The sequence below is a fragment of the Phoenix dactylifera genome, chromosome 8 (assembly GCF_009389715.1).
Source record: "Phoenix dactylifera cultivar Barhee BC4 chromosome 8, palm_55x_up_171113_PBpolish2nd_filt_p, whole genome shotgun sequence".
NCBI classification, from domain to species: domain Eukaryota; kingdom Viridiplantae; phylum Streptophyta; class Magnoliopsida; order Arecales; family Arecaceae; genus Phoenix; species Phoenix dactylifera.
The window spans coordinates 30,960,141-30,972,551 of record NC_052399.1 but is presented as its reverse complement, the minus strand read 5'-3'; the positions used below and the strand labels follow the sequence as shown (position 1 = coordinate 30,972,551).

Genomic DNA, 12,411 nt, shown 5'->3' with positions numbered 1-12,411 from the left:
CTTTCACAGATTCAAAACTGACCTGTTTACTGCAGTGATATTTGAGCATGTCAACATTGAATGAAGTGTAATAGTCATGTATCTAATGTCATTCTGTCTTTATTATATTAAATTAAAGAGATGCCTGCTATGGAACATGGAAGGTTAGTTGGTGGGTAAAGAGTCCTACCTTATTGGTTAAGCTGGTTAAAGCTAATGCAATTGGCTCCTTTATAACCATGCTGATTTGCTGAAACAAGATTCTAGCATTCCTTCCCGATCAATATTTTAAATGCTGTGTTTGTGTAATAGGTGTCCCCAGAGGAGGCCTTGGAATGTGGTGAAGAGACATACTTTCCAGCACTCCATGTTGGCTCTAAGATGTCTACAACTGTGGTATGTTGTGAAAATATCAACCTATGTATATGCATCTTCTTGTTTGATCATTTTGACCACATGGTTAGTCATCATAGTATTTATCCATGGTATCAAACTTTGAAGATTGTAATCAGAATTAAGTGCCAGAACATTTTATCAGATATATCATCTTCTTTTTGACGAGCCACTCCAAGTTGCTGGTAGCATTAGTTGCCTCTGAGATGTTCTGTGAATGTCCACTATTTTTGTCATTATATGAAAGTTTTCTCCTTCATTTCACATATATTTTGGGGTCTTCTAACACTTTTTGCCTTTGGTAAAAGCTTAATAGACTTCTTTTATGTTATTGCTCTATAGTCCTGTTTCCTTTTCACACTAAAGAACATGGGACTTTACCTTTTGAAAGAAAAGGAAAATTTAAACAATGACATCAACAAAGGCAAATGAGAAGAATTAGAAGATATATTAGAAAGAAAGAGAAAATGAGCACGAGCATGTTAAAAGGTAATTAATGGAGTATATGGTTAGAAATAATTGCACCAAAGAATGTCTAAGAGTTGCATATATGGAGGATAATGTGGTGGAGAACTAGAATGGTATGTATTTAATAATGGAGATTTGGAGAGGCTTTGGAGAGAGGTGGTTTAGCTTGTTGTGAAGGGCTAGGATGAAACAAGGGTAAACTTTTGATGGCTTTAGCAATTAATAGGATCTAAGGGCTTATGATGCCTCTAGTAGTGATGATGAGCGGACTTTGCTTTCCCCATCTTGTTGCTGTGACTGATATTAGGGAACTAATATTGTCACCATGATATGCATCGTAGGTGTAATGATCACACAGTCATCTTTGCAAATATCTTGATATAAGACCATAAGGGGTTGGTCTACTTGTGTGTTAGATTGGTCCAATGGAAGAGGAAATTTGAGGGAATAGATTGACAAGAGAATAGAGAAGTCACAAGGGAGTGGGATAGAAATGAGAGGGGCGATGGGCCAAATCCAGGGGTGGGAAATGAGCAACCTGTTTGCAAGCCTGCTCGAGTTCAATTTGCTCATTTAGCAAATAAGTTGAGCTAGAGCGAGGCTTAGCTCACTCGTTCTTGACTCGATTTAGCTCGACATATGAATATATAAATTAATAGAAATAATATATACAGATATTATTATTTTAATTATGATTTGGCAATAAAAATTATTTTTATATTTATTTGTTCTAAATAAACATATATTATGTATAACAAAGTATATTCTAATTATAAGATTAATATAATCAATATTATTAACTCAAATTAGATAAAAGTATGTGTCAAAAAAACCTTAAGCTCTTACTAGATCTCCTAGACAGGTTGTTTGTGAACAACATAAGTTTGGCTCAAAATTAAATGACCTAGCTCTAGCTTTGTTCGTTCACAATATGAGCCTAGCTTGAGATAGACCTAGCTTGCTCATATTTGGCTTGCTTACATCCCTAGCCAAATGTGGCCAAAGAAAACTTTGTTTCCAGACAACAAATTAACATAAAACTCATGGCTCCTAACTTTTATCCATCCTATTTATTATATAGAGCCTATCTTGACTTAAGACCGAGTGAGTTGTGGCCCAATAAACTTAAAACTAACTTGGTAGCCGAGTAACTTAATATCTAAGTTATTTAAGGGCGAAATAACCTAGTAGTTATTAACTCTGATAGAATACTAAATGACACAGACTTGTTCACTTTGGATTGTCAAATAACTTTGATGCTCCAAGATGTTCGATTAACGTAGAGGAGAGTCAAGATGTTCGATTTATAATCAAGCTGCATCTTGTAGATTGCATTGCACAGGAGAGTCAATGGTTCCTCATCCAAGTCTATTCTTGGGAAACTGTATTAGAACCTTGGATTGAGGTAGTAGACTGCCAAGGTATGCTATGGATTTAATTAGGAAACAAAGGATTGTATGATAATATTTTATAGGAATAAGCAAGCATTGAGGATTGTACTTGGATTTTCTAGTAGATGCAATTCCTTGCTCATCTGGCATTCTCACTTGTCCTTAATGATGCTAATATACTTGTCAACATGCTTTGGATTTGCTTGCTTGGCAATCATCATCGTGTGATACAAGAAGCCCATTTGGGGTACCTCTCACCATCTACAATCTTAATCACTTGATACAAAGGTGCAAGTGCCCTATCTCAACTCCCTTCCAGAATTACTGGCTTGTCACTAGTCCCTTCACATTGCTCCCTTCCATTCCGCTACGAGCATATCTGCTCTCCTGCTATTCTGCACTCATGAACATTTGGGCAAGCTTGCCTTCTTCTTAGTGAGGGTATTGAGTGCAATGTAGTGCATGGCAAAACAAGTTTCTATTGTCTTAGTATTTCATTTTGATGTGCTTTCTCATTAAAGCCAACACCTACATGTGGTTATATATGAACTTAATGATAGCTTGGGCTGTCTCCACTATCTGCTTCATGTTGTAGATCTTCCTTGTGCCCATTAATATTAGGTCTATGCAATTGGCTGCATGAGTTCTAGAAAATTAATGGGCTTGTAATCATTAGAATATCTTGGTAGTCTTGTATTTTGGTCCATTATTAGTAACCACCTGCTTGACATGCTACTCCCCTGTTTGGTCAATGACCTGTTCTTTTAAGCTTAGGATGTACTGGACATCATGCACCTTGCCAAAAGCATCGACTTATAGAAGAATGTTTTCTTGTCACATTATGTCAAAAAATTGATGATGCTTTGCTTGTTGTGCCCCACCCAACCATCACACATCAATGCTAATTTGTATGTATATCACTTGCTTTGGTAGGAGGCTATCCATCTCTCCAACCCTTATTATTATCAAGCAACTTATCGTAGATATCCCTTGGTCCAAGAGGATTGATGCTTTGACCAGCTTTCCGGATGGACTGATAGTAGAACCATACTTGGTGCTATCTATGACATTTGCAGGAATGTGGTTGTAGTTGAACCAAGAAGCAGTTCTCCACATGATCCTTTTATTATCATAGATGAGCATGGAATCAAATCTCTGCAGTTTTGAGTCTTTGTTGGGGAAGGCATGTGGATCTAAGTCATGAGTAGTCATCACTAATGGTATATCTATGGGCTTTTTTCTCTTCTTGCTAGTAAAAGCTCCAAACATGGATGCTATCCGGCTGCCATCATTACTAACAACCTCTCTCACTAATTGGCTCCTATAACCTAGATCTATTTTGGTAGAATCAGAACTAAAATCCCCCTTGTAATGTGAGAACCAAAACCACGCTGTGCTTGGAAACCTCCTTCCTATGCCACTGATCATTTAAATTGTCCCGCATTGTAGCCTGAATATTGGCCTCCTCGTCATCTGGATCCGACATCTCATAGTACTCTAGATACCTGGATGCTGGAGTAATATGATGGTAGCTTAGTTGCTCGATAATCAATCTCTGAGTGTTTCTCTATGTTTTTTTCTCGTTCTCCCTAAAGTCAGAAAAGTACTTCTTTATCAATTATCAAGCCTTTTGTGGATATTTCTTGCATGCAGTCATATCAGGGTAATCACTAGCCAAATGCTAGGTCAATCTCGGCATGCACCTTCTTTTACTTGACATTGTGCCACTTGCACCTCCAAGGATGCCGGCCCTTCATCATTGCACCATGTTCCAATGAATGTCAACATCTATATCCTTCTTCTTGAATCCATTTCTGCAAGTTTGACCACCGCACATCATGAACCACTTCATCATTACCACAAATTACATAAAGTGTATCTACACTTTTTACAAAATAAAAAATATTTATATGTTTTAGGCATTATTTTTTACATGTGGTAATTTATAATGTAAAAGCTATGCATGTTGTCCTAATATATGGCCCAATAATCAACATGCATTGCTAGAATTTTTGTGATTTTCAGTTGAATTACTATTTTTTTAAGTTATCAAACACTCCAAAATTTGATAACTTCTATTGATTTGCAAAAATTGGCTGAATCACTTCTGAAGATATTTTTAAATTATCTATACAAAATAATAATTTTTAATATTTTTCTATTTTCTTAAATATTTTTAAATATTTTTATTTTATATTTATAAATCACCTAAAAGATTAATTCGAGGCTTATATAGAATCCTATCAGGGCATTACAAATATTTTTCAGCCTATTGTTATGCCTTAATTTTTTTTGTAAAATATATTTGTAAGGTTCAGGTAACCATAGTCTGAGCAGATTTAAACATATTAGTGCCAGCAGAGACAACAAGCAATATGCACGCCCGAAACATGCTACCATTTTTTGATTTTGAACATTATTTTTTTGTTATTATTTTTCAAACCAAAAATAATCTAAAAAATTATACAATTAAAGAAAAATCATGTTTGCTTCATCAATGTGTGGATCACCCTTAGATCTACATGATATTATGACTTGATGCCAAAATACAAAATTTAGACATGATTTTTTCTTATCTTTACAATTTAGCCTGTTTTAGACAAGAAAAGAGAAGAATGACGAGTAAGAAGGGATTATACTTGATCTTGTCTTAGATTGAGGCTCAAAACCATAAAAGCATCCTTCCTCTCCTGATTTTCCTCACCTTCCCACCTTTTCCTTCATGTTCCGAGTAGAAAAGAGAGGGGAAAGTCATCGGGATGCCTTCTCTTCCCTTTTTACTCGTGGGAGGGCCCGAAATTGATTCAAACCAAGTCATATTGAGCAGAAGCAGGTTCAAACCGGTTCAAACCAAGTCTCGAATTGAACTAGGAAAACCGGCCCGGTTCTGTACCAGTTTGGGTCGATTTTAGAAACCTCGTTCAAAGGAGTCATAAAAAAGAAAAAATAGAAAAGTATTTTAAAGTCAAATTAAGGATGCAATTGAATGTATTTCTATGAATATAAATATAGTACTCGAAAACATATATACCTATGTACATACGTGTGTACATCTATATGTAGGTATGTAGCATGCATCATACAAGCCATGGGTGCATATCTTCCATGTGTAAATACATACCACGTGGACATATATATGTACATTTCATGCATACATAAATAGATGCATATCATGTGTGCATACATATACAGACGTGTGCATAAGCATACATACATTCATGCGTAGTTCTCAAACGTGGAGACTGGATAGATATTTAGGGTTATAGGGGCCTTATTTGTCATGAACCTGGACTTGAATTTACACAGATCTGGAGTTGCACCCATTGTGATCTGGCAAAAGTAACAGTAATTCCAAACCATCTTGACAAAAGTTGCCAAATTGAACACAGTACATTGCAAGCCTCTCACGTTGAATAAAATTCCAATTTTAAAACTTGTACCTAATAGTTTACTTTCATAGATACAAGAATCGAACACAAGTGAAATATTGCCTATGTATAATGGTTAAATGTGGAAGGCCTTTGTTTATTGGCCTCAAGCACTTTTACCTGCAATAATATCAGGTTAGATATGTTATAATGGTGCAAGAATAGAGATGATTAATTGAGAGGAGAAGCTCGAGAGATCCCCTAATTACCACATCTAAGTCTTCCACTCTGTTGCATGCACATGGCTACAAGAATCAGATTCAGACATGTACTGAATTGGAAAGAGGTAAAAAGGGGACATGGGGATGCACAGAAAAATAATTTTAATTAAACTTTATATTTATTTTTGAAAATATTGTATGAAGAAAATAAAACAAGATATTATAGGTTGTTCTTTCACTATAGGTGTTTCTCAAACTTCCTAATTTGCGAAGAAGTACAATTTAAAGGGTATTTTGCAATGTTATTACAATATCTACATCCTTGGTCAATCTTTAAAAGGAAAAAAGGGTTATTTTTAACATTATTATTGGTGGGTTGAACTTATTATTGGAAGAGTCAAATCATCTACCGATCTATAAAAGCATGAGAAAGAATATAAGTGTCCAAGTTTCTGATGCTTATCCAATTCGGATATGTATTTGACATGTATTCTTGGAGCCGGACTTGAGTGTCCATGTAACACAGCTTCCACATGCTTGTAAATTGAAGAAAAACTTCCAACTTTTTCTACATAATAATGACTGGAAGAGAGACGTGAATGATTCTTAAACGAAAGAGCTTATAGACTCACATATCTCAATTAACCTTATAATATTCCCCTTCTACTGACTATTGCCCTTGTTACATTTTGGAGAGTAGACATTTGATTGGTCTGACTCTCATATTCATGTAAACCACAACTTTGGTTAATCTTGCCTTCCTGCTACCTGTATAAATTGTATGGGTCAGTGATTAAACCATGCCAATTAAAATTGATGCACTTTTTTGGGAAGATATATGAGATGCTGAATTATTGTATTAGCATATGGAATGCCAGGAATCATCTGCATATTTTTTGTCAGCATAGCTCTTTTTGTTGACTGTCTTTCCAAGTTCTGAAATTCTTCCTATTTTGCTATCTTTGCAATATTGACATTGAAAAATTAATATGGTACTTAGTGAAAGTGTATCAAAACTATCTTGGGTGTACATATGAGTTGAAGTACTTTATTCAATATTAAAATTTAATAGGAATCAATATAAACCTTTTGTTTGTATTAGCATTTTATGGACCATTTTGCCCAAAAGATTTATTCTGTGATCCTCCTTTACTTAAATTGTGGCCCCATTGAACATGTTATTGCTATTCTCGAATCATGTTTGATACACAAGTAAACTCCTTGGATAATTACACTTATCCAGGGTCTTTTGTTCCATACAACTTAGTCTGAAATTATCATGCATTCTCATTGACAGCAACCTTTGTACATGCTATCTTTACTATAAAAGTTGCAATTTGCGTTTGTAACCCTCCCTTGGAGGGTCCCCATATGGTGTTGCTGTGGAAAGTGGTTTTGCATATTACTCTTATATTTCATAGTTATTTTTCCTTGGGAACATGCAGTTTACTATCTTGTTCTGTTTTCTGTGAAGTCATTTTGGCTAGACAACCAGGCAAGGAAGGTGGATGTTAAGGAGATGGACAGTGACTTGGTTCCTCTTTACAATCGTGAATATACGCTGGGTTCAACTTCAGTTGATGGATCAACTAATCCTAAAGGGTACAAGCTTTGCTCTTCTTGAATCAGTAAATGTATAAAAAATCATCTGGAGATTATACTTGCATGGTTAAAACAGTTATTGTTGTAATGCCACATTGGTTTATTTTTTTATATTAGGAGCAGAAATTGGATAGTGCTTTCCTGGGGCAGAACTATGTATCCGAGCTTTCTTCTTTTCTGATAAATTCGGTCTTGATCTCTTTTACCCCCCTCAATGACATGGCATCATACGTAACTAATGATCTTGTCAGTTGCAATTCTATCATTTAAAGAGATGGATATACGAGGCTAACTGATCTGACTGATGTCTAGATCTTTTGCATATTAAATCAGCTTGTGAAAATGCCATGAGCTACCATCTTAGTCCACCTTCCTGGCTTGGCGACAATGAGCATACAAATTAGAGTTATTGATTAATATGCAATCAATTCCAGTCTTTCTTCCATCACCTTTGCCAAGCCATTAACTCCTATGTTAAGTAGCCTATTATATCCCTTAGCTTATCATTTCACCAACTCAATTGTGAGAAAATTTTTCATCGCTACTGGTATAGTCCTAACTCTCTCTCTCTGCTTGTATATGAATCCCATTAGAAATATACTCCATAAATAAATGTTGCCCTCCTGATGCTCCTCTAAATACAAGAGTTTTCATCAGTAGTGTAAGAGTGGAGGTATTAATTCACATTATACCTCTCTTAAATCAGCTGAGTGCCTCTCATATGACAAGTGTTATCTCTCCATATTGTTGTAAGTGCTTCCACGACCTGACTTCTTCTGCATCCATGCTTCACTCATGCACTTGATTCTACATTTATCCAACCATCATTTTTGTAAAGGTCCCTTATGTAATACAACCGTCTTGCTTCAAGAGAGGTCAAACAAGAAATGCAGGAGCATCTTTATCAATTAACATATTTAGCCAACATTTTTTAAAAGATTGGATAACAGCTGTTCATCTTTCTCTCACATGCATCTCATGTACCCAGAAATAGTTTCTATGATGTATATATTCTGTTGTGAATTTTGTTTTTTATTATAGGCTTCTATGAAGATATCTGTATTCTGTAATTTGCTTTACCTTCAGAGCTTCTGAAGAATTGTTCTAGCTCCGCATTTCTTCTATGAACACCCTCCTTTGGAAATAAACTTACATCACATTTGACGAAATATCCACAATTTTTTGTATTTATTCACAAGCAGGACACAAACTCTAGAAGCATCCCGTTGTTTCAACTGTGGTTCATATAGTCACTCATTGAAGGAGTGCCCAAAGCCTCGAGATAATGTTGCAATCAGCAATGCTCGCAAGCAGCACAAATCCAAACGAAATCCAGCTGCTGGTACTCGTGGCCAATCTCGTTACTATCAGAAGGCTCCAGGGAAGTTTGATGATTTGAGAGCAGGAGTGCTTGGGGCTGAAACAAGGGAATGCTTGGGTATTGGGGTAAGCAACAGTTTTAATTTTAAGTGGAAATTTCCATTATAGATTATGTACAGACATCTGTCTTCCTTTCTTCTTTATTGCTTGTCTGCACGAAATAGTTACCCTTATGAAACTACATTTCTATTCATCAGCTGTATTGCATAAAAAGTTTCCTGCATTGGCTGTTATTATTATGCACATAATAACTCAATTGTGCATGCACTTATTACTTAAATAACTTGCACTTTAATGCTGTTAGATCTTAACTTCCTATTTCTGATTAACTTAAATGTGTTTTCATAAATTATGAAAATTATCAGAAAGAAGTATAATATAGATGTTGACCTTTCTCTTGACAACTTTTAACATCGCATACGTAAATACCTTAAGGGTGTGTTAAATTGCTGGTTAAATGGTGGATGAGGGAAAATTTTCAGTTTAACCAGCCAAACACCACCCAAAGAGTAGTGGATAAAGTCATTTCGGTCAAAGTCTCCAAATGGTATGTAACCTGAGTAGCTTTATATCACGGGGAGGGTGGAATAAAACTAACCATTGGAAACTCTATAGTCTATTCTCTCTCTTTACTTTTTCACATTGTCCACAACTTAACCCACTAATCCTAAGAATCTCAACCAAACAGCAGATTGACCGCTGGTAAGATAGTTAGGGGATGGTTACAAATTATTAAATCTATTTAGCCTCTAGTTAGCTAATTGGCGTCCAAATGAAGTCTAAGTAAAAATGTTTTAGTAGTCCAGTTTGTTTATTCTCTAGTAATTGTTGTAGGTGCATTTTATATGCATGTAACTTAAATACTATGTGATCACTAAAGGGTGTGTTCGATTCGATTCCCTGCAATTGAAGATGCAATGTAAATCAAGTTTCATGTATTTAGAATTGCAGCAATTACATTTGTGATTACATATCTTTGCTTGGAAATTTTCAACTAATAATTATAAGTTTTAATAAAATATTTTCAGGGCAAGCAAGCCGTAATTTCATACTAGTTGGTGTTAGCTATATGAATCTTTTCCTCCATCCCACTTTGTTTAGGGCCACACTTTTTGAAAGATGTAGTGACATCAAATCTTTTCTTTTTATTTCATTCCATGTGTTTTCGGTTTACTTCTTTTTTCCTTCTACTTGTATCAAATCGCTTCTTTGAACTGGTGCATCTTTCAGTTTATATGAATGATTGCATTTCTTATTTTACTTTTCTCGTGTTGCCACACATCCATCCTAATATTCTCATTTCAGCTACACTTATCTTGTGCACATGTTGTTCTCTAACAGTCTAATATTGTGCCATAAAATATTGCTAGTTGTATGGCTGTCATATATTTTTTTTTCTTCAATTTGTCAGATATCCTATAATTATATAATATCCTAGTTGTACTGCTCTATTTTACAAGCTGCTTAATCCTATAGGTAACATCCTCTTCAATCTCCTATTTCTTATAAATAATCTATTCCTAAATATTAAAAGTGATTACTCTTAGGAACTTCAAGATCCTCATTTTTCATTCTACCTCCATTGTATATATCTTTAATCACATCAATGTATTTGATGGAAACTCCTTTCTTTTCAAACGCTCACAATAAGATTTATCTAGGGACTTTATCATATGCTTTGTCTAAATCAATAAAAACTTTACGAAGATCTTGTCTTTTTCTCTATTTTTGTTCATTAACCTCCGAAGGAGAAAAATAACTTTCATTGTCGATCTTCTTGGCATAAAATCGGATTGGTTCTCTGATATTTGTATGTCACACGTCAATCAATGCTCGATCACTCTCTCCCAAAATTTTATTTTATGGCTCATGAGTTTGATACGATAGATAGAACAATTTTGAATAAATCTTTATTTCTTATAAATCATATCTATATTGCCCTTTCCTCTATTCATTAAGCATTTTCTTGATTTTTAAAATTTTATTAAACAAATTAGTCAATCAAGTTATTTCTGTATCATCTAAACACTTTCAAAACTCAATAAGGATTCCTTCATGTTAAATCGCTTTTCATCGCCTCTTTACCTCAATTACTCTAATTCTACATATATACTTAATATTTCTATCCTCAATGGAAGTGGTAAAGCATCTTAGATTGTTTATATGATTTTTACTAAATAACTTATAAAAATAACTCCTCCATATTTCTTTGATCTCATATTTTTTATTCAAAACATTTTAAATTTCATCTTTGGTGCATTTAACCGGAGTCAAGTCTCTAGTTTTTCTTTTCTTACCTGCAATCTTGTAGATATCTTTCTCTCCATCCTTAGTTTCTAGCTTGCAATATAACTCTTGATACGTTTTGAATCTAGCCTCTCGTACTGCCATCTTAACTTCCTTCTTAACCATCTTATAGCTTTCATACACTTCTCTATTTATATTTCTGGTAATTTTCTCTAACTCTCTTTTAGCTTAAACTTCCAACTGTAATTTCTAATTCCACCATCAAGTTTCTTTACCAGATAGCTCTTTTTCTTGCTATTCTCCTTAAATCATGTAGCCACTTTCTTAATACTGTCAGTAATCACTTCCCACACGGTGTTGATTCTTTGATCTAGACTATTTTCCTTTCTTCAACATTCCATTCTTAAAATCCATCTGTTTCTCTTGTATATGCCACAATCTAGTCCTCGAGTTTCTATTTTCATTTTCTCATATATGCATCCAAAACCACCAATCTATATTAAGTGGTTAAACTTTTATCCAATATAACTTTACAATCTTTACACAAAACTCGATCTGTATTTGTAGTAAGGACTAGTATTATACCTATTTTTAAAAGTTAACAAGTGAGAGCCCTTTTAGAGCAAATGTTAGCTAATATTAGGTTATATGCTTTCATGAACTCCAAATTGGCATTTCCTTTCACATTTATATCTCTCAACTTGTAAACTCCATGCAACCTTTCAAAATCTATATGTATTTTGCCATGTGCTCATTTAAATCTTTTTTAGTGTCTTTTTTTTTGCATGAAGAATCTCTTGATAATTCCATTTATGTCCTTTCAAAAGCCTTGCTTTATATGTTATCTAATTCTACTTGAGGAGCATAAGTACTAATCATATTAATAGACTCCTCTCCTAACACTAGTTTTATCAAAATTATTCTATCTCCTACTCTCTTAATGTCTCCGACCTTATCTTTTAACTTTTATCTAAAATAATTTCTACTCCATTTTTGTCTCTATCTTTCCTATTATACTAAAGTTTATCATCCATTTTAGTAGCTTCCTTTGCCTTTTCTCCTATCCACTTAGCTTCTTGCAAGTTAGCTATGTTAACGCTCCTCTTAGTCATTGTATCTACTAATTTCATCAATTTTCTTGTTAAAGATTTAATATGCCAAGTTGTTATATGTATCTTACTTTTTCGGACTAACTTCTCGCTCTCTCATATTATGACCATTATAAATAAAATGTAAGAGACAATGGCCAAAAGAATAGCTCATCTTTTTCTACACAATAACGCCCAGATAGATTACCCCCTTCTCTTTCATTTCGTCTCGGTCTGATGGTGGGGAAAGGATGGGGAGTAAAGGCAGGAGGGG

At 34.5% G+C, this 12,411-nt stretch overlaps 1 protein-coding gene across 1 annotated transcript in view; it reads left to right on the top strand.

The window, feature by feature from the left end:
• LOC103707757 overlaps window positions 1–12,411 on the top strand; it is a 28,218-nt gene that overhangs the window by 5,312 nt on the left and 10,495 nt on the right. Inside the window, exons 6-8 of the mRNA XM_008792379.4 lie at window positions 292–375; window positions 7,295–7,422; window positions 8,625–8,868. Of these exons, the coding sequence (XP_008790601.2) occupies window positions 292–375; window positions 7,295–7,422; window positions 8,625–8,868 (456 nt within the window). The remainder of the gene's footprint in view (window positions 1–291; window positions 376–7,294; window positions 7,423–8,624; window positions 8,869–12,411) is intronic.